Source organism: Myzus persicae, unplaced genomic scaffold (assembly GCF_001856785.1).
Source record: "Myzus persicae strain clone G006 unplaced genomic scaffold, MPER_G0061.0, whole genome shotgun sequence".
In the NCBI taxonomy this organism is placed as follows: Eukaryota; Metazoa; Arthropoda; class Insecta; order Hemiptera; family Aphididae; genus Myzus; species Myzus persicae.
The window spans coordinates 137,884-160,971 of NW_019104189.1; the positions used below are offsets into that span (position 1 = coordinate 137,884).

Sequence of the window (23,088 nt, forward strand, 5' to 3'; positions counted from 1 at the left end):
ATATATCGTTTTAAAGCGTAAAACCGGTTTATATTGTGTATATCCATGCGCATAACTTATATCCGCGTTTGTGTGTAATATTTGTATAATAATCCTTTCACTAATCGTTTATGTATAGATCTATACGAAACCAGAACTTACTGTTGTTTAGTGTTCTTATCATAATATCAAGGATTAAAATCGTATTTATAGGCACCAGTCGATCGGCTATTATGACGGGGGGGTTGAACATCGTGGGTGCTTTGTGGCAAGTTAAACGCGTAATACGCTTATTTCATGACCTTATCTTATACTAAGCTTATGATAATTGTATCATACTATTGAATTGTGACTGTCAAGAAAAAAAATATAAACAATTTTCTAGGTCAAAATTAATTGATGATGTTTTTTTATTTTTTCTAGAATAAAGAAAAGTTTGCCAACAAAAACGCCGAATAGTTTCAGCACTTTTTTACAGTAAGTCGACACATAATATTATTATAAAAGGTAATACTATTCATAAGTGACACGATTAAAATGTTAACAAGAGTAAGTCGACGTATGTGTATTGTCATATGTTTTCAAGAAAATAGTTTACGATGTTATAATAGCTGTTATAGGTCCTACCGCAGGATAGTAATAAAGGCATTCCAGTATGTGGATGTGTATAATAATTAACCTATAATTAACCAATTTGTTTTTTTGCCAAGATACTGTTAATAGACGATTGTCTCCTGTAATCGTGTAATAAAATCAAATTTAATCACATAGTACTCAACTTCATTATTTATGAAATTTCGATTTATACAAAACTAGGCATAATGTGATTGTAATGTTATTTTTATTTTTCATACAATCAGGTTTCTTATATGACATGTAGCATGCGTATGTCCTATACGAACATCACGATTATACATAGGTATGCGCGAGTCATAATCGAATGCTTAAAATCGTGCATTATTTGATTAATAGTTGTTCGAAGGGGGTTGCTATGGAAAATCGAAATGCATTTTTGGTTCCTGGAATGTACATTGGTTAAGACGGAAGTTCGTTGGAATTACGGTAAATGCTCATTGTTCGCGTTAGAATTTTCAAGTTTAATTTATACGCTCGTCGATATCAAATTTTTATGTTTTAATAGTTTTATACTACCTACGTGCTATTTTTGGTATATACCTCTAAATAAAAAAATATATTGAAAAACGCCATGCATATAGGTACACCTATAATATTAAAAATATATTTTTTATCATAACAAACAGACGACATATGTAACACAACGCGAGTAAGTACTTTTGTTTAATTGTATTGGTTTATCGACGAATAAATTGTGTTTACCTATATGTAATAATATATAACTTGAGACGATGTCAGCGCACTATATAAGTTTCCCCCTCCCACCCCCGAGAAACATACCAAATTTACATTTAGCAGAACCAACTGTGTGTAGTTAGCTTTAGTATTAGAGTGAATTTATCTATTATCAAACTTGAAGTTATGAACTTATCTGCAGTGTACTTGGGTACTTTGGCTTATTTATGTATTTCAATGTTATAGCTTGACGATCATTTTTAAATTGTAACATTTTACATACTTATAACTCACATAAAAATTGAAAATTCGTAATAAAGCCTACGTAAGAACATAAATAATATTCTTAACTTTAAGTTTGATCATACACATCGGTCCAATCACTATAACACTAAAGACAACAACACAACGTTGGTCAGGATAGATCAAAGAGAGAAAATAAATAGTGCACTTACATATTCTTAAACCCTGTATAGCTATTATTATTTAAACTTTTAAATTTAACAATTAAAATGTTTTTAAGCGATTTGCTTAACTAAAAGAACATGTTATTATAATAGATATAATGTACAAGGTAATATAGTCTATAGTATCTACATAATAAAATACTTATAAATTATTACTTGAGAGTTGAGACTGTCCCAATGATAGAAATTCGAATAGCTGAGACTTAATAATTTAGAATTACTGTTGTTTGATTTATATTTACCAAAAGTCGACTGCGTTTTTTGTGGTAAATTTGAATTCGTTACATTAACATAATTGATAATATACATATATATATATATATATATATATATATATATATATATGTATATAAATATTCATTTAATTATTTGATAAAGCCAGTAACCTAATCTAGTTTGAAACTAGTCGAGTATTTAAATTACTAGTTTTTACTGGTTTAGTACGCTTTTACAAATCGAAACCCGATAAGGTTTTTTTTTATAACCTATACATATTATTATTTATTATTAAAATATATGATACAAAATCAACAAAACTACTATATTTATATTTATTCACCTGGAGTGTTTCAAACAATTTTAATGCTGATAATTTTACAAATTCACATCTATACTTGGAACCATAAAAATATTTAATTTAGATATAGTTAGAACTATAAAACAAAAAATAAGCGGAATTTTTGGTGCACGTGACTGTAGTTGGGTTATAAATAATGTAAATAATAATTACCTGTCCAATTATAAAACCTACTTCCCCAAGTAGAACATCACCTAAGTATCAGTATATATAATATGTGTATTACATTAAAATGTAGAACCTAAGAGGCTGCAGATCGTTCTAGTTTTTGGAAACGCAAAGATTTCATTTCATCGTTTCACGCTCGGTGTTGATAGAACGGTAAACATTTTTTCGTTGTCAGTTAATCCAATAATGTCGACGTGCCATCTGATTAATGCTATACTATGGTAGCCGTAAATCGCCTATACATATTATATACGACACGCAATAACGGTGGTCGGACATACGAATAAGAAACGAATGGACCATGTAGTATTATAAATAACAATAATAATAATAATAATAATATAAATATAAATCCATAAAGGCTTTAACTGCAGCGTACCTAAGCTAAACGTATCACATAATAATATTTCACTGCATAATATTTTATGATGTTATATTATAAGCTGATCTCGTGCGATAGGGGTGGCGGCGGATTACGATCGGAATCGGCCGTCGAATAGGTGGTATGCTTCGACTTACGATAAATAAAAAAGTCAAGCCGACCGGCAGCAGGGATCGACCGCGGTTATGGTTATAACGTAGTCTCACTACCTACACAGTGTATATAATACTAAATCGGATTAAAAATGTGATCTACATTATAATATTAATGCGATAGGCGTTAAATAATGGTAATAATATAATATTTTGACTATAATATAATATATAATTATTATGTGGTTGGATGGTTATTGCACCCGGGTTCAACGGACCGGTACACCGAAATGTGTGTGTGTGTGTGTGTGTGTGTGTGTGTGTGTGTGTGTGTGTTGCCCAGGGGTTAATGAGAGAAGTCGTTGCGGTATTACCGGCGGATGAGGCGGCGGGCGAGGGCGAGATCACTGGCTGCAAGAGCGTCGTCGTCGTCGTCATCGTCGTACCTGCACAGACAAGGTGCGATCCCATCGTGCCGCCGCCGCCGCCGCCACTATTCACTTCTCTTGTGTCCATTATATTACTATTATAATAATATTCCCCTACAATTCGACTATTGTGATACAAGAATCTGTGCACAGGACGTGACGAGGTCCGAGAATATAACGAACGAGTGTACACTATAATATATGATATATATATATATATATATATACACATATATGCTTGTACATAAGTATTATACGTGTACATATATTTTATGTATACATATTATTGTAGGTACCTGCAGTATACCTGCGTTATGTTATTATGATATTATTATAATATTATACCTATACACAAGACACTGAAGTCGGTGGGTCCAAAACGTGCGTCACAGGTGTATACGAGAGATACAACCCCGAGGAATTCGTCTTTATATTGAATTTTTTTTTGTATTAACTCACCGTAATATATTATATACGAACACAGATTTCTTATACTGCTCAGTTAATATTAGTACCTTTTATTATTATTATTATTATTATTATTATTATTATTATTATTATTATTATTATTATTATTATTATTATACGATACCTACTAGTATTTTTAGTTATCGGATTTACGAAACGTTTTGACAAACACGTTTCAGGAACAGAACCCGGCTGTAGCTCGTATTTTACGATCCATTCAATACGATTGTGAAATTCCTGTCTATAACTCATATAAAATATGTTTTCGTCCAAGTTGTTTGTACGCATTTCTTACAACTTCAACCAGATTTGTGAAAATAACATAACAGCTCAAAATATAATTATTTATACTATATTTATTACGTTCATGAAAAAACTATTAAATTGAAGTTATTTTTTAATTTATTGTTTTAAAATGCACCTGCAGCCTACATTTCAATGTTGACGGACGCGATTCGATGAGATGTTCGTTTGAATTCGTGTTTAAAGTTTGTATAGTGTTTAGGTTAACGTTTTAAACGCGGAGTAATAGTATACAACATTTTAAATTGAAAACAAAGTCCTCCGGAAAAAAAAACATTTGTAACCTACGTTAGTATCTTTTATTTTTTCTGTCACTGCTGCGTTTATTCTCACGTTTTAGAGAAAACTCATTTCACATTTGAAACATCGCGCATCGTTAAGTGTCCATTTATATATATACTCCTAAAAGGGCACGTCCGTAACCTACTCGCAGGTATAACAACGAATTTACCAGGTGTATATACCAGCAGGTACATATTGTGTAGTATAGAATATTGGTTATTGTCCAGGAGAAAAGGTTTTTTTGTACGTTTTGGCCCAGAAAAATGCCCTTTATTCGTTTGTTGTATTTCGGCCATTATATATGATAAAGGTACACTATATATTAGTCTGAGCCATTGAAACCCCCATATATACCTTGTATTCAAATATTTCAATGATTCGAATGATTTATCAACTATTACTTGCCATTATTTTTACAATACCTGTTGAAACGTGTGTTTAACAACTGATAGTATAATGTATTTCAGTGTATAGAAATAATTATGAAAGAAAGATAACAAAGTTTAAGAATACATACAACGATGAAATGACCAGAAACCGAATTCTTTTACAAATATAGGCGTCTATAAACCTCAAAAAAACGTTTTAATCGGAAACTTAGGTTTATCTATAATATTACTAAAATAAAATATGTTATCATAATGCTATTAAAAAAAAGTTATGCAATTGTACTGAAACTAACGAAACTGGTCATCATTATATAAAACATTTAAGATTCATTCAAGAGTTTGAAACTTGTTGTAATAATATATATTTCTTAATTCATGGTATTTAAACACTTCTGGATGTGATGAAGTGAGAGATTAAAAAACCTGTAATAACTGTCAACGTTTATCGTGCGCGGTCAAAGATGTTATTTACTAAAACGGTACTACTGGAGTAGGTTTATAGCTAATTATTTCAAAAACTATTAACTGCTTAAAATACGCTATCAGATAAAATATTGAATACAACTAGGTATATTCCTGACCGTTCTTATACATAACCTAGAGATTCGTATTATAAACTTAACTACAATAAGGATATATTATAAATATTTATTTTGTTTCATTATTGTGTAATAATAAAATAAAATATAATACATTACATAAAATGTAATGAATACAAAATAGTTGTATACGTAAATAATATGTACATAACTACCTACAGAAGTATAAAATATATTTAAAGCAGCTGATGTTATATAAAACGGAAATCAAAGCGTAAAAATGTCTCTTGAAAAAACCGCGCTTGCGATTTGATTGAATTGTATTAAATGTTGTCAACGCGGAGGATGACATCAGCGCATTCGATTGGAGGGGAAATAAATCGTCTTATTTCGATACCTATTGTAGATAATGCTTAGTGCGTATTACTAAACAAGACGTAGTCTCAGCTGGCTAAAAGTAGGAATCGAATCCTTTGAGGACGGTACCGACGTATTTGTGTCATAGCCGTGTTTCGTGAAAGTATCCATCTAGCCGTCAATGGCGTATTATGGAGTATTGAGAGTTAAATACTTTTGAACGTGCCACTTATAATGCATTCGCCTATTGTTTATTCTAAAACGACACTTATAAAGAACGGAATTCGTTTTAAATTGCCATTTAACTGACCTTTCTCCGAGATTACTGCACGGGCTAGTATTGGCCGTACAACCCAACACGCTCTGAGCTCTCATTATGATAATTGATAAACATGCAAGTCGACGTGTGTACAGACAGACACACAGACACACAGACACACAGACACACAGACACACAGACACAGACACACACACACACACAGACACACACACAGACACACAGACACACAGACACACACACACACACACACACACACACACGTCACTCATAACTATATTAGTCACGTGGTTGGGGGAATTTCGTTTCCTTCAGTTATGCAACGTTTGTTTAACGCGAGGAATGTGTAACGAACGACCTACAATAATAACAATAATAATGGTTAGGTATAGGTATAAATGTATAATAATAATGCTAAAATATGTGCTGCACCCGCGGCTGCACAACGAATTATTGTGTCAAGGAATTCGTCAAGACAAACGTACCTACAAATCTACAATGATAATACCATGATCTGGTATAGGAAGCTTGTGTGTGTGTGTGTGTGTGTGGCTGGCTGACGACTAATAACTATACTACCACTTTTCGTGTAATATTCAAAATCCGACCACAAGACGATATTATACTGATGTAATAATTCTGGACAAACCGAAAGCAAATCTAATACGCAAAGTGTATACTACATATTCCTTGTGTTCTGTACATTATCGGATTATTCATTCATATTGTATTACAATGTATTATAATTTTGATAACGATAACACGTATTGAAAGAAAAAAGTTACCGTCTATATGAAATTGCATTTTAACATAATATAGGTATAAAACCATAAATGTATTATATGGTATTATGAAATAATTGTACTCGCAACTCGATAACCGCTGCAGTGGGGTGCCACAATATACCTATGTCGCCCATTGCCTTATGGAACTCTGTATTTAAATGACAGCCTTGGAAGGCAACCGGTTTGGGACAAGCAAACAAATTACTTTCGGTCATTTTTTTTTTCGTTTACAATATAATATTTTTTTTTATGCACACAAACAACATGATGTTTGGTAATACTATTAACAATCGGCGAGGTTTTGTCATAAGTTAGATTTTTATGGGTATTTACCGGTGCGATTCAATGTACGTTGGAAACCAGTTTTGTCCAACATATATGGAATTTCGCCCCAACGATCCCACATGACTTTGATTTTTTTGCTGTGTATTAAAAGTGAAACTAATCACAAATACCTATTCCAGTTAAATAAATAATTAAACAACGTGACCGATTTATGTTCTTATCGTGATGAATTTGTTAAAATCAATTTGACGTTTTCAAAGGTCGAGGTTAAGCGAAAAAACAATAATATGGTACCCACCTAATATATAGCTATAGTTACGTGGAGTTTGGTGAAAATCCTTATAACTAGAAAGTTGATAAACTTTTTCGAAACACTCAAGTTCACAAATTTGATTATTTGCTAACGTTACGAAAACGTTGAATCGTGTCGGAATTCGGATTGAGATTATTGAACTATGAGATCACGATGTCATAATATATGTATATATCGAAGGTCTTTCTTTTAACTAGGTACAGCTTATTAATATTGAACGTGTTCATAAAATTAAATCGTTAATATTAATATATTGACCTCAATAGTTTAAAACGTAATATAGGTTTGATATAATTAAAATTTGTGCATTTTTTTAGTATATTTAATAAAAGGTCTCTTAAAACCTAAATACAAAATTAGATGGAATATATATTTGTATATTGTATGGCATCGATTTGAGTTGTACGTCATACTGTGACAATCGTAATCAAATTGTATCTAGGTACCTGTACAATTTATAAGGTTAACTAATAATAATACTTCTATTAAAGTTATAATAGGAGATACCATCACCGCACGTACAACAATATCCTCTAATAAATATTGCGTTAAAAATTCTTCCGCTTCCTGATTTTCAGTGCTTATTATTTCGTTTATAATGATTAGGTATCGTATTATTATAAAAACCGAGTTTACGTCGAGTACACAATATACGGAGTCGGTTAACCGCGAGTTGAATTTTTTTTTACTAATGCGTGGCTCGGCGTCATCCATCGATGTTTGTGGCAAGCTATATTATATTATTATAGCAATAGGCACATGGAGTTAATACGATTTGTATGAAAACTGCTAGTCATTGTTTATAACCATACAGTGATAGGAAATACATAATATCATATAATTCATATAGTTACCGATTGACCTTACCCTTGTACCGGATCATAGTTTCGGTATAGTTATTACTAATAGACGTACTCGTGTCACTTTATTGTTTGTTACAAATGTCATTTCCTGACTGAAAGTTTAACATGATTTATTTGTATACGCTGTGCTTCGATTTACACTCCTCAAATATAATCCGTTCAATGAGTTAGTATTACAAAATACACCTATAATATAAAAGTCTTGATTTATTCGACAATATAGTTTCTCGGAAATGTGGCGTGGGATGGAGTATTTATTGCACCTCTATAAAACGGCTTCATAATATTGTAACCATCGCAATGCATTTTCTGATAAATTTGGTCGTGAAAAGAGAAGGGCCTATTAATACTGCACCAATATGTCTAATCATTACACGCAAAACGCAATATATCTATATAATAATTGAGCTCGTTCACTTAAATAACCGTTAACCGATGTTGGTCATTTTTCAAAAATGTACAAGCGTTTTCATAACGATCCATAGCTCATATTGTTGTCGTCATGGAGGTGTCAAAAATGAATAGGTATATAAAATCGTAGTACCGGATGTTTTCTATCAGTAATCGACTATAATATAGAGGTCGTCGACACAGACTTAGAATAATACTAGCAACGAAATCTATTTGGTGAAAAAACGATATTAGCTCAATATAATTTAAAAGATTCAAAATAACTGATGTAATCTAACCAATTTCAATTAAAACTTTTCAATAATAGTTATAATTTAGTTTATATATATATATATACACATACCTACATAGACTCTTATTTTCCTCTCTTTAAATCTATAACATCTATCTTAAATTGTTTGAAAAATAAAAAAAATTATCAATAATATTTAATTAGTGTTCTTCGCTAACTTATTAAGTGCATTTAAAAAGTACACATCTCTTCTACTTAATGGCTCATATTAAAATCACTTATACTACCTGTTCGTTAATCACTATGAATTACGCTTTTTTTGGAATTTCCATTCTCATTATCTTCAATCCCATATTAATTACCTTTATACATGTTAAAAATAATTTGACACATACCCAATCTTTTCAATATATTTTGTACAAGAAATTTAATTATGGTAAAATTAACGTATTTAATCTTTGTAAACAACACTTAATACGAACAATATATTAACATATTCGTCTTTGTTTTGCTTGTTATATTCTGTATACCTGTAATTAATATCAATAATTCTATTTCATAAGTATAGTAGTATGAAAAAGTAGCTCACATTATTTCATGACTAAAAAGAGTTTTTTGTTGAATTTGTAATCGTTAATTGAGTAAGAAACATGGGAAAAATTTAAAAATAAATGGAATACTATGCTTAAGGTAAAAACAGCATATTTTACATATTTTAAGATTGTATGATACATGTTTAAATATAATATAGGTACTATTTTATACTTTTATAATTGGATACAAATCTGGACACCATAGTTACCACAATATTGAACAAAAAAACTATACTTGTAAACCGTGGATTGCCATAGTCAATTGTCATATTATCAAAAGTATGTATATTGTACTTTTCCTTAATACTATATGGCTTAATATAAGTAAAATATACGATTGTATAATATGTTTGGCTTATTATTTTTCTACATTTCTTGACGTCACATTCGTAATAAATAGTGACGCAGCCATTAAATCCACTTTTTAGCCACCTTTAACTAACTCAGGTTTATGAACTCAGTGAAAAGGATAATTTATTCGCGAGTACGTGACGACGATAAAGTCAAAAATCATGTGAAAGTGGTACATGACTGTCATAAGTCAAAAAATCATACTCTTCTAGATTGACGACCATAAACGCAAATAGGGTGCGGAATTTAGGAGGGCTTAGTCCTTTTGTAGAAATTAAGCCCCCCTCTAATAGTCGATCAATATGTATTGTATTTATTTCCACTAAGTCGTTTTGCTGTGCTCACAGTATTAAAAAAAAATATTTTGTTACATTGTATAAAAACATGTTCGTAATAACATTAACAATTAATTCTGCTATTATGTGCTTTACAATATAATATATGAACGTCCATGGTCCACCATGCAAAAGTTAAAAACGTTTCTATGGTTCAGGTCGACGTTGTTGTAAAAGTGGTGTATTATCCAATTTTGGGGATACTTTATAGTTAATATTTGATATTGAAAAAGGTATAAACATCGATATTTCATCATGATATACAGTAATAATAATAATACATTCGTGATGATTTGCTATGTCTAACAAGAGAATCAATTTAAGATTGTGATTATATTTTATTAATAATCAACTAACATGATATATTATAGGTGTATATTAGATGTATACATTTTCTAAAGAAAATCTTTTTCAAATCATTTTATTATTCAGAATTGATTTTGGGGTGTGTGCGGCGAAAGCAGAACCCCGCACGTCCGTTTTTCATTCGCATGGGGCTCCAGCACCAGTTGATTTAACCTAACCTATTCTCGAGACCCACATCGACAACTCGCGTACATAATAATTGCCTTTTCGGTATTGGTGACTAAGTAATCATAAGCCATATTATATTTAAAACATAATGTACCCACCGATTCTTGTATAGGTCTGCGAAATCGTTTACAACTATAAAACACGAGCATGATAATTTTTCCCACACCCGCAGCAGCGAAATCTATGGTAAATGATACCGTCTCGGTATCATGTAATACCTATACGTGTGCACGTGCGGTAACACCACACTGGTTTGTATGTATGAGACGACCGGGCACACACAAACAACTATATTATTTATTTTTTACGCGCATGTATAATACGCATTACAATATTATCAAGGTAAACGAGAACACCTCTGCTGGCCGCCGCACATCGAAATCCAATGAGCCTCAAATTTCGTATGATATATTATTATTATTATTATTTTAATGTTATGCGGTGTTTCGCGTCCGTCGTTGCTACTGCGTACACTGTACATGGCTGTTTATTATAATATACCTTTTACCTACTCATCGGAGACGATGCGCCCGCAGCCGAGCGTTGCTGTTGTTTTTCGTCGCTGCAATTTTCGTTTAGAAATTTGAAAATCAAAAATCAAATCGCGGTTTTGCATTGACCTTCGACGTTGTCGTTGTTCTTGTTCTGGCTCGACCTGCGTGGTAAAAATTATTTCACGCATCGCCTCGGGAATGTCAAAAGTTCAAACTCTGTCTCTAGAATACAATATATTACATATATTTATGTTATTTATCCGAGAAACTTCGACACCAATTATATAATATTACATGACATCAGACGCTACAGCGTTTCAAGGGTGACCCAAATAAAATAAATATTCAACTCTCCGTCATTGCACAGATTGTGCAAACTTGGAATGTTCAAACGTAGCATGTATAATATATACCAACAAGGGAGGCATAAGGCCGGGAAAGCGGACCGAGATAAATGGCTAGGGATCGCGATTAAGCTATATAATACCGGAGTTTCATGAAATGCATTAAAACTTATTTTCTCGTTCCACCTTTTGTACCTGCTCGCGTAGTTATTATTTCCCTACACTAGAACTTAATTTTTTGTTTTATTCTCCACCCTACCGTAAAACCGCATATACGAATACTTCCGTTTTTCTTTGTATACCAAGACCCAAATCATTGTTGTCTACCACCAAAACGTATTCATTCTTTTATGCTATTCGAATAGGGGCCACGTTATATATATATATAATAGTATAAATAGGTGACATAATGGTCTTAGGTACACGTAATCGTGTTTGAAACTAGTACAATACTGTCTGAAAAATTATAATGGTACGAATTTATGGTATGACTGTATGAGTCGCATTGTAGTAGTTTTAGACTGTAGTGTATAATGTGTAATATATTATTATGTATGTTTTCACTATCATATTATTATCAATTTAACCAAAAAAATTTATTTGGACGGTAAAGTTTGTCACAATTTTATTATATTGGCAGCTATATATTATACCACAAATAAAATAGTCTTTCAACAATATATTTTGATAGAAAACGATAATATCCGTCGCCCTCCGTTAAGATAAGTATCTACTATATATTATTTTAGACGAACACTGCTCTATCTTGGTTTTCTAACGTGACGTTTCGCAACAGTAGTTATTGCACAGCCAAATATATAAAAATAAGTATAATATAATATATAATAACATTTAATATTAATACTGCCTAACAGTCGTTAATATGTATAATAATTATATGACACATAAACAGAAAATTTTTATTGATAAATATCTATAACTCTTTGAACGTTTGGAGTAGTCTTGCCTTAATGTTTCCACCCGGAATTACGACGTTCGGGGAAAATGAAAAATACATTTTTTATCATTAAATAAAATGATCGTTTAATCACAATACGATAATCCTGATGGGCCCGAAGCATTGTGTTTTCCGTTTTATATTACGGTACAGCGCTGAGGGATTTGCAAAGAATACTCGTTTATCAAAATGATAACAATATTATAAATGGGTTAATAATTCGTATGTAGCACGCGTAGGAGTATACAGAATTTAAAGGGAGAGCTGGATCACGTTTGGGATATCCGCTGGGGTACGACGGATGAACATTATATTTAAGACGTGTGTCGGGTGTTGGTTGATACACGCGGGATTTTTATTAAAAATACTTAACATTATATGTATATATGAAATACTCATGAATACATGTTATAATCGTGATTCATAATCTTTACGGTTTAATAAAAATGTACAAATGTAAATTTACACAACTTTTGGACTTTTAAATCGTAGATACGAATTTGATGACGAGAGATAAACTGGAATTATAAGAGGTAAAATATTTTTTTAAAGTTTTATAATTTTTAAGTTCGGTAATTGTTTGTTATACAATTTGAGTAGTTCGAGTTCAGATCATCTCCGAGAACAAGAGTTCGTTTACATCACTTTTTACGTTGTATTATAATAACACTGAAGTTTATATATACCTCTATAATACATTATACAAGGCTGCCTGCAGAACAACGAGTTCACGACTTCGTAATACTATTATTTAGGTTTTTTATTTTTAAAACGCAATCCAATCCGTTTGGCTTTTGGAAAAAAATGTCATTCAAAAGCTGTCGGATCACGTCCCCCGCGTGTTGAGAGACCCTGCCCTTCGGCGCGTTGGTTACCCGGCGACCACTTTCACCTTTCCGGCTGGACCTCTCCCGCACACGCGTGACCACCCCCTCCACGAGACGGTCTCGTTATAATGTAGAAATAATAGTCCGATTGGACACGTACCTACCGGTTGAAACAATTTGCCCGTCTAGACGTTGGTAGCACCGTGTATGCCTACTGTATGCATAATAGTAAAATATAAATAATATAATGTGCTGCGGAAATTATCCAGGGAAATGTAATTGGAAAATAGCCACACACCTAAGACAAACTGTACAGGACATGACGAAATCGAACTGCATAAAATTCTGTTGGCCGCCAAAAAATAATGATATAATAATAATAGTAAACAATAATAAAGCGGTAACGGGTATGATATTTAACATGATTTGGCTATAGCGAAGGCCGTGCCGGTCCGTTGGACAATCGAACACCGTTATTAACTAATATCGAGTGTTAAACGTATAATACTTTTTGTAAATGTCTACATATAAAGGTATACTTGAAAGTCATAAATGTACTCAAAGTCAAGATTTCTCATAATATGCCGTTTATTTGTATGTGCCCGTAGATTGTTAATCGTTTAAGAGCGTTTCGACTTTTTCGTTCGAACCGATTTAATTATCTCTTTTTTTTTCAACGATAGGAACGATTGGTTGGAAAGTTGCCAAACCTATTTGTTATCCCTTTACCCGCAATTTTTCGGAGCCCAATATTAACACGAAATGATTTATATTTTTGGCGTAATTCGTGGACTTTTCAAGACTGTGGTTAGGTTGCCAGCATTTCAGAGAAACTTTGTCGTGATGCTCTAGCATTATTCAGCCTTTCAATTACACTTTAATAATTACGATATTTTATTTTAAAAGCCATTTATTATTTATGAAATGAAATAATATAATAATTATTGAGCATTTTCTACGAATATATTATTACCTAGGTTTACAAAAACGAACCTGCCCAAATCCGATTATGAAAATACTCAATAAAAAAAAAAAAGTCAAGGCTTAATTTCTGAATATATAATATATATGGAAATTGCAAAATGTTATTTTAAAATAGAATAATGACGTAATATAATAATATTGTACGAACGGATAATAATCGAATATTCGATTGAATGTTACATTTTTTGTAATATAGTAATAACAAATTGCTTGTGTACTGTGGTATTATTTTAGACCTCTTGATATAAAATATATGAATGCATACTCAGTTTAAACTCTTGTGCAGACAATATAACCCGAGTATAGACACTCAAATGAAAAATCCGGAGAACTCCCACTGTTATATTATAGCATGCCTATACCGTTTAATGGATGAATAAATAAATATACAAATGTATAATGATAAATCATTGAGTTAAAAAGAACAACGATTCTAAGCTTAAGAAACAGCATGATCACTGTATCTATAATTCTAAACATAGTTAATTTCTTATAATAATATTTTTTTTTAATAAAAGTATTTTTTAAGGTTGAACTAATTTTGGTCAAAAACATCAAAAATATATTATAAAGCGAGTAAATATAATAAAATATTATTTTTATTAACTTATAAATCAATACCTACTTTTGCTAAAGGATTCATGTACACACCAATCTCAATACTTTGAAAATTTCACGTTGTATAGAAAAATAAGATACATTAAAGTAATAGCGGAATAATTCTAAATAAATATATTTTGAATTAGAACGAAATAAACAAACCAAAAACGTTATTTTACGTTTTAAATATCAGATTTCCCTCAAAATTTGAAATTTAAACTCTTACGTAAAAAAGCAATTGTGACTGTATTTCTGATACTTTTGAATTATTGGTATGAGAAAAACTTATGACGAACCTTGTATTACATTTTCAAGCCTCAGCTATCAAAATTAAAAATTGTAATAAATGTTCAACTACAACATGATGAATATGATCTGCTTATTTTTATTTGTTTGAACGAATTTCATCAACATTTTAACTGAAAATGTTATATTGTGAGCACAATTTTATTTTACAGGTACTTTATAAAATTTCAATTCTGTACAGTTATAATATTTCATTCTGAATTAAAACAAAACATTTTTTTTTCAAAAACTGCTTAAATATTTCAAATTTCCTCTGTTAATAGTTTCTCCAAATTATTAAGAAAATACCTGTTTGATGAAATATTCAGATACAATATTTTTATGCTGATGTATATTTTTAAATAAGCTAATAAAAAACACAATTTTATAAACTGAAACTAAAATCAATTGAGTTTACTGAGTATAAATTCATAATGTTAGGTATAAGCTGAATTATTTAATTTATACATTTTAAAAAGTGTATACCTAATTATACATAATAACATATTTTTTTTAAAAGCTCTGAATCGTTCTCAAGTGATGATCAATTGTAAAAAAGAAATTTTTTCTTTAGCTACTAGTATTTGTCATTTAATAATTCAACTCCCGTTGGTTATGAGGTGAGTTTAACCTTGTGACACAAATAAGTCGAAAATATTTTATGTTAAGAAACACTACACATAATTGTACCTATAACCGCCTTGTCCTAACTCTAAGCCATAAATAATTTTGACAAATTATTGAAATTCGCCAGTCTGCAGATCAGTTAATGTGTTTATTATACAATTCTTTTATTCTTTTCACCGGTGATGACACCAGTCATTTTCTAGTGCACCTAAAGTCCGTAAGAAATGGGTATGATGACGCACACTAAACGGTGGTTAGTCATTAGCGACACGCTATAATGTACCAATTGGTTTTCATTCGTATAGAATTCAATACTTCAACTGTGATTTAAATTTTAAATGGTTCTGCTTTTATATGTACTTTTGACCTCATTTAGTCAAAAATTATCCCTCGGTTTAAGAAAATCCCACATAACTAGTTATTTTTATATAGATGACAAAAATAAATATAAAAGTAGGTATATTATTTATTTGAGTTTATAGCACCGGAAAGATATCTCATTTATATTATTTGGATTGCGGTTCTTCGATTTATGAAAAGTAGTTGCTAGTCTATTTACAAATCATCATGAAAACTATATATATCCACTGTCCACTCATACAACGATCTGCAATATCCCGAAACGTCTTCAGTTGTTTTATGTCTTATCTGGTGGACAGCTTTCTATACGGGTTCTATATTTAGCTTATTAACAGGACTATTTTGTCTCCATTTAAGATATAGCAATTATAGTATGAATATATTCATACATAAGTCCGTATAGAATATTATACATTGAAAAAACTAAATTCGTTTTAATTGTTTTAAGAAATTCAAATATTATTTTCTTAGATTTCAAATAATATTATACCTACTGCGTTATGTTAAAAGAATTTAAAGAAGAATTAAAATTAACCTAACATTTAAAGAAGTTACGGTATTGGATGTGTTAAATTTGGATTCAAGTATTCAATGATAAATAATTGCATACGAATATCCGGTAAAAAACGATTCTAATAAGGGGAGACCGTCTGTCAGTATGTGAATAATACGTAAATATACGAAGTGGTTAAAAATTTCAAGTTCCTACGAAAAATATATTTTGAATTACAACAACATAATTATTATTATTATTTATATCCAATTTTCTCGAAATTTTAACTTGAAATGTCTATAAAAAAAGCATACTTTACTATTTTTCAGATTCTTAGGTTTCTGTGGTAACAGCTTACATCAAATCTTGTAATGTTATCAAACAGAATATTGTATGATGTTAAAATTTAAAATGTTATGAATTAATATTTTAAAACTTATAAAAAAATTGTAACTTTGTTAAATTTTCGATATATTATACCTGTTGGTATTAGATACCAACAATCTTAATTAATTATCTTAACATATATTTATAATAATGATATTTTTCAATACAGAGAATGTAATTTACATATTATAACTGATTAAGAAGGTCAAATTCAAAACTTAAAAGCATTTTAAATATTTAGTTAAAGCAGGGTTATCTAGTTGTATATTAATATTACCATTTAAAAAAAAACTACCAAAGGCAAATAATTATTGCATATATTCTACTTTGTAAGCTTTCTCTTTCCTCTCCAATTTATTTAACTAATCTCTGGCATAACTCTTTTAGATATGAAGCACCTTTCACTGGTTTTGTATAGTTATATAGGTACAAATGGGGTGTCATATAGACCACACTCGAAGTTAAAATTTGCGTATATAAAACCCAATATAAATATGATAATAAAGCTCTCCTATAGTTTGCAATAATATTATATTATACATATATTATACCAATTACAATTACTAAGCTTGTTTCCAAATAAAAAATAATTGTTCCCAAATCAGTTATTAATCTCAAATAAATTTTACAGATTTGACATGGTAGTAGTAGTGTCTGTGGAAATCTGAGTGGTTACGGAGACTACGGGGACATGTCGACAACCAGTGGCGGTGACACTAAATTCATGCAAGAGAACTCTGTGACCACCTTATACGACGGTGACCGGACGGTTGCCAACCATAGAGTGTCGCCACCGTCCTCGTCCAATGCCGACAGTGGTTTGGACAATTCTAACACAGAATCATCTGCTGGCGACGCTAAACTCATTATAGACGTTCCCGACTTTTCCAAAGGTATTGTTGTATACAATTATTATTCAATTAATGAAAAATGTCGAACTATATTGTTTGATGTTCCCAATTTACAAGTAATTTAATTCCGATTTTACAAGATTATCGCAGTTAAAGACCATATCCTCAGCCCATAATTCAAAACAAATATTTTATTGAATTATATGTATTTAAATATTGACATATAATATTATCCATAAGGAGATATGATATAAATATGGTATGTATTTTTACTTTTTATAGAAATGGAAACACCTCGCACGGGTATTGATAACCCGAGCTTTGAGACTGATAAAACTGACGTACCAAAACCTATATCTAACGGGCATAATGGTACCGTTAATCAAGAAAAGGATAAAATGGCTGAAGCTGTGAATTTAGAATTAATTAATATGAAACCATTCGGCAAAAGCATTAATGGCAAAGAAAATGGAGTTCCCACGAAAAAAAAAGAAACAGCTGTCAATATGAATGATACTTACGATGACTATTTTATCCCGGTGAATGAACATAAAAAATACATAAGGTTAGTGTTTTTCATAAATAATAAATTAATTCTAATAAATTAATTCTAATTAATTTGATTTATTGCAGGGGTGGAGAAAAATTGTATGTAACCAAAGATAAACGAGATATGAACCAGTCTAAAAAACCATTTATTTGTTGGGTGTTTGGCTTAGTCTTATTGGCTGCTGCTGTCATCGTCGCGATTTTAGCGTCAAGTAAGTAAAATCGATTTAAATTACAAATTAAAGATTAATTCCTCGTTTTTTTAGCCGGTATAATATTCAACAACGAAACCGCAGTGGAGAGTCGGAATTTCATGGAGAATGAGAAAATTGCTGGTTTTGGTAATCACCTTGGACATTTCTCATCAGTCAGCCCACCTCCTAGTGTAGAAAGTTCGAGTCCATTTAGCCCTCCAACCACCGATATGTCGGGAGTTTACCTTCCTAGAACAGTACAAGGTGAAATTGTTATTGACAATATGCAATTCACTCCTGACTTAGCAAACAAATCGTCTTCAGAATTTAAAACATTAGCTAGTTCAATCGAAACCGAGGTAATTTATCGTTAAATTAAAAATTTTATTTTTACAATAATATTTCATATGCTTTCAGCTAAAAAATGCTCTTTTTAAAAAACAACCGTTGAATAGTGTTACTGATGATGTACATATTAAAGTCATTGAATTTTCGTAAGTATTGTTGATTCATTATAGATTTAAATAGGACTTGAATTAACTTACTATTCATTAATTTTATAGTTCTGGAAGTGTAGTAGCTAAATATAGAATAGGATGGGAATATAAAGATGATAATGAACCACAAGATCTCATTGATGCAGTAACTCTTAACACTCGATTAGATAGTTATTTACGGGAGACTAATGGATTTTTATACAATTATAGAGTTCCTATCCATAGATTGCGCTCAGATCGTAAGTAAAGGCAAACACTACCTAGTTAATAGTAGTTATCTTATTTTTTATAAATAATATAATATTTCAATTACGTATAATATAATATTTATAGTTGTTATGGATAAATGCAAAACCGATAACGGAAAATGTTCCCATTACTGTTCTTACGATTATACAAGTTTAGAATTTGTATGTTCGTGTCCATCTGAACTTACAATAAGTGAAAATATGAAAGACTGCAAGCGAATTAGTAAGTGTTTATAAACAATTAAATGTGTTTAAAATCTTTAAATAAATATGTATTTTTTTTTAGATGGTAACCATGATAATATAGATGATATTAACGATAATGATAATAAACATAATGAAGAAGACAGCTTTGACACTAAGTCCGAATATGATTCTTTTTCGGAACTTGAACCTAGTTTGGTACCTGAACAAAAATCGGAAGCAGAGCCTGAACCAAGTTCAAAGCATGATCCTAGCTCAGAACCTGAATTGAAATCTGAACCAGAGCCAAGTCCAGTACCTGAAGTCAAAGATGAACAAAAACCTAATTTTAAACCAGAAATGGAGACTGAACCGGAGCCAAGTTCAGTACCTGAAGTAGAACCAGAACCAAAATCAAGTTTAGAACCTGAAATCGTTGCAGAATCTGATCCTAGCCCAGAACCCGAAGTGAAAGCAGAATCGAAGCCAAGTTCAGTATCTGAAGTAAAATCTGAACCAGAGCCTAATTCAGAACCAGAAGTCAAAGCAGCACCGGAGCCTAGCTCAGAACCAGAAGTCAAAGCAGCACCGGAGCCTAGTTCAGAACCAGAAGTCAAAGCTGAACCTGAGCCTAGTTCAGAACCAGAAGTGAAAGCTGAACCAGAACCAAGTTCAGTACTCGAAGTTAAATCTGAACCAGAGCCTAGTTCGGAACCAGAAGTCAAAGCTGAACCAGAACCAAGTTCATCATTACCTGAAGTCAAATCTGAACCAGAGCCAAGTTCTATACCTGAAGTAAAAGCTGAACCCGAGCCAAGTTCTGTACCTGAAGTCAAAGCTGAACCTGAGCCTAGCTCAGAACCAGAAGTGAAAGCTGAACCAGAGCCAAGTTCTACACCTGAAGTAAAAGCTGAACCCGAGCCAAGTTCTGTACTTGAAGTCAAAGCTGAACCTGAGCCTAGTTCAGAACCAGAAGTTAAAGCTGAACCGGAGCCAACTTCTGTTTCTAGTGTAAAACCTGAATCCGAAGTGAAGTCAAATCAGCCAGAAAGTCCAGAACAAAAAATAAAATCAGAATCAGAAATGTTCACAAAAATTGAACCAGACACCAAACCGGAACCGGAACCTAGTGCAGAACCAGACTCAAAATCAAGTTCAATTGACACTTTTGAATCATTATCAGACGTAGATATAAGTTCTGACTCAGATCTCGCGGAGCAAAATAATAAACCATTTTCAAGTTCTTCAACAGAGACATCAATTTTAAATATGGACCAATCTGATAGAGAAGCAAAATCACATTCAGAAGAAGTATTCAGTCATGAAATCAAACCTGAAATGACTTATACTGTATCAACAGAGTCTGAATTTGAAACGAAAACTGAGTTACCGTCTAAAGACAATTCTAAACCCAAAGAAAGTTCTGAATTGTTAGGAAATGTTGATTTGAATGATCCAGAAGAATCCAGTACAGTTCCATCGATTACCGAAAATTGGTTGACTACGTCTGCATCTGTAATTTCAGGTATTCCTAAATTGCCCAGTGATTTGGAAGTAACAGAAAAAGAAAATGGATCTGCGGAAGAGGAAATGAAGACAGAATCTTTAGGTTTTGAACAAATGGAATTAAAATCCGAAAATAAATCTACTATTGATTTAATATCGGAATCCCACAGTAAAAGTCCAATTGAAGAAATAACCGAAATTCCAGAACTAACTATTTCAGACCTGACCATTCCAACTATAGATGAAGGTACAACCATGAAAGAAGATATGAATTTATCTATTAAAGAATTGGAAAATATTACGAGCGAACATGTTACCGAATTTATTGATATGACCACTATGGCTTCAACTAATAATCAAGAAGTAATTAATCCATTGCATATCTCAACAGATCCAAATTCCTCAGAAAAAAAGCATTCAGATGATTTGATAACTTTGGAAAAAACAAGTATACCTGACCCTACTAAAAAGTTACAGTCTCTAACATCTCTGGAAGATCAGATAACTAATTTAACCAATGTTGATGTCGTAAGTACATCTACCCAAAGTAATATTGACAATTTCAATGAAAATAGTTCACCTGATGAACAAGATACGATAGATCAAATTATCACACACTCGGGTGAATCAAACTTTTCAGATGTTGTTAATGAAAATGATAATATGAGTGCCTTAGATTTATACCAAAAACCAGAGTCAAAAAAAAAAGATAAAAAGACATCTAAAAATCCTGAATTTTATCTTTCTGATAGTGGATTTACAAAGAGAAACAAAACCAAAACAGAAAAAGAAAACAAAAAAAATAATAAATCAGATTCCATAGATATGATGCCAGAATTATTAAATTCAAACAAATGTGAAGAAGGACAATTCCAGTGTATAAACGGTACTACCAAGGACGGCTCATATTGTATAAAAATGTCGTCAAGATGTGATACAAATAAAGATTGTACTGACAACTCAGATGAATATGACTGTGCTGAAAATGCTTGTTCTGGAAATTTCCAGGTAATAAGAGTATAATTCATTAATTAGTTGACTATAACATCATAATTAATCAATATTTGTCTTTAACAGTGTAAAAGTGGAGAATGTCTACAAAGAAATCTGGTCTGCAATAACATAATGGAATGCGAAGATGGCAGTGATGAACAGTCTTGTGGTTCGTGTACAATATACATAATTTTTTTATTTTTACACTATTTAAAGTCACAATAAAATATATATATTTAATATGTTATTGATTATATAATAGATTTATGGAAGTGTACCAATGACGAAAAACAATGTACTGGTGGACAATGTTTACCATTATCCTATTTTTGTGATGGAAAATCTGATTGTAATGACCATTCAGATGAGCTACAATGCAATAGTAATACTATTTATAATGCAAACATAATACAAATATTAAATTATGAAATTTTTATAATTTCTCATTTTAGGTACTTGTGATGGGTATCAATGTTCTAACAGTTATTGCATATCGAGTACCTTACGGTGCAATGGAGTAAATGATTGTACCGGAGGCGAAGACGAACAAAATTGTGGTATGTTGATTGTTATATTATGTTAATCGTAATTATGCAGTCTTATTACTAGTTACTTATATTAAACCTTAGAAATGGGCGAAGTTTCATTAAAAGAACAGCTGAAAAATAATTATCTATCTAATGCGATTGTGTACATAATATTTCAAATTTTATTTTAAATGTTAATGTTGATTAATAAGTAGGACCTCTTCTCGTTCTCACAAAGGAATACAATCAGAAAAATTAGATCGAATATAAAGCATTAATACTTTTCATGGTTTATTTTTAGAATGTAATTCCGACCAATTTAAGTGTAATACGGGGTCAGAATGTATTCCTAAAAACCAAGTTTGTGACAATATAGCACAGTGCACAGACCGAAGTGATGAATGGCAATGTGTCCAACTCGATGGAGCTCAACTTTTCGCAAAGTATGTATTCTGTAGAT

At 31.3% G+C, this 23,088-nt stretch overlaps 1 protein-coding gene across 2 annotated transcripts in view; it reads left to right on the top strand.

Annotated features, from left to right (window-relative positions):
• The window catches only part of LOC111039785, a 64,169-nt gene that overhangs the window by 37,216 nt on the left and 3,865 nt on the right, over positions 1-23,088 (top strand). For both annotated transcript variants that reach the window (XM_022323416.1, XM_022323415.1), the window contains exons 2-14: positions 403-456; positions 17,712-17,973; positions 18,214-18,496; positions 18,565-18,692; positions 18,747-19,033; positions 19,092-19,168; positions 19,238-19,410; positions 19,505-19,642; positions 19,706-22,116; positions 22,186-22,270; positions 22,364-22,483; positions 22,554-22,658; positions 22,930-23,071. In XM_022323416.1, coding sequence (XP_022179108.1) covers positions 17,772-17,973; positions 18,214-18,496; positions 18,565-18,692; positions 18,747-19,033; positions 19,092-19,168; positions 19,238-19,410; positions 19,505-19,642; positions 19,706-22,116; positions 22,186-22,270; positions 22,364-22,483; positions 22,554-22,658; positions 22,930-23,071 — 4,151 coding nt within the window. In that variant the 5' untranslated portion in view covers positions 403-456; positions 17,712-17,771. The remainder of the gene's footprint in view (positions 1-402; positions 457-17,711; positions 17,974-18,213; positions 18,497-18,564; positions 18,693-18,746; positions 19,034-19,091; positions 19,169-19,237; positions 19,411-19,504; positions 19,643-19,705; positions 22,117-22,185; positions 22,271-22,363; positions 22,484-22,553; positions 22,659-22,929; positions 23,072-23,088) is intronic.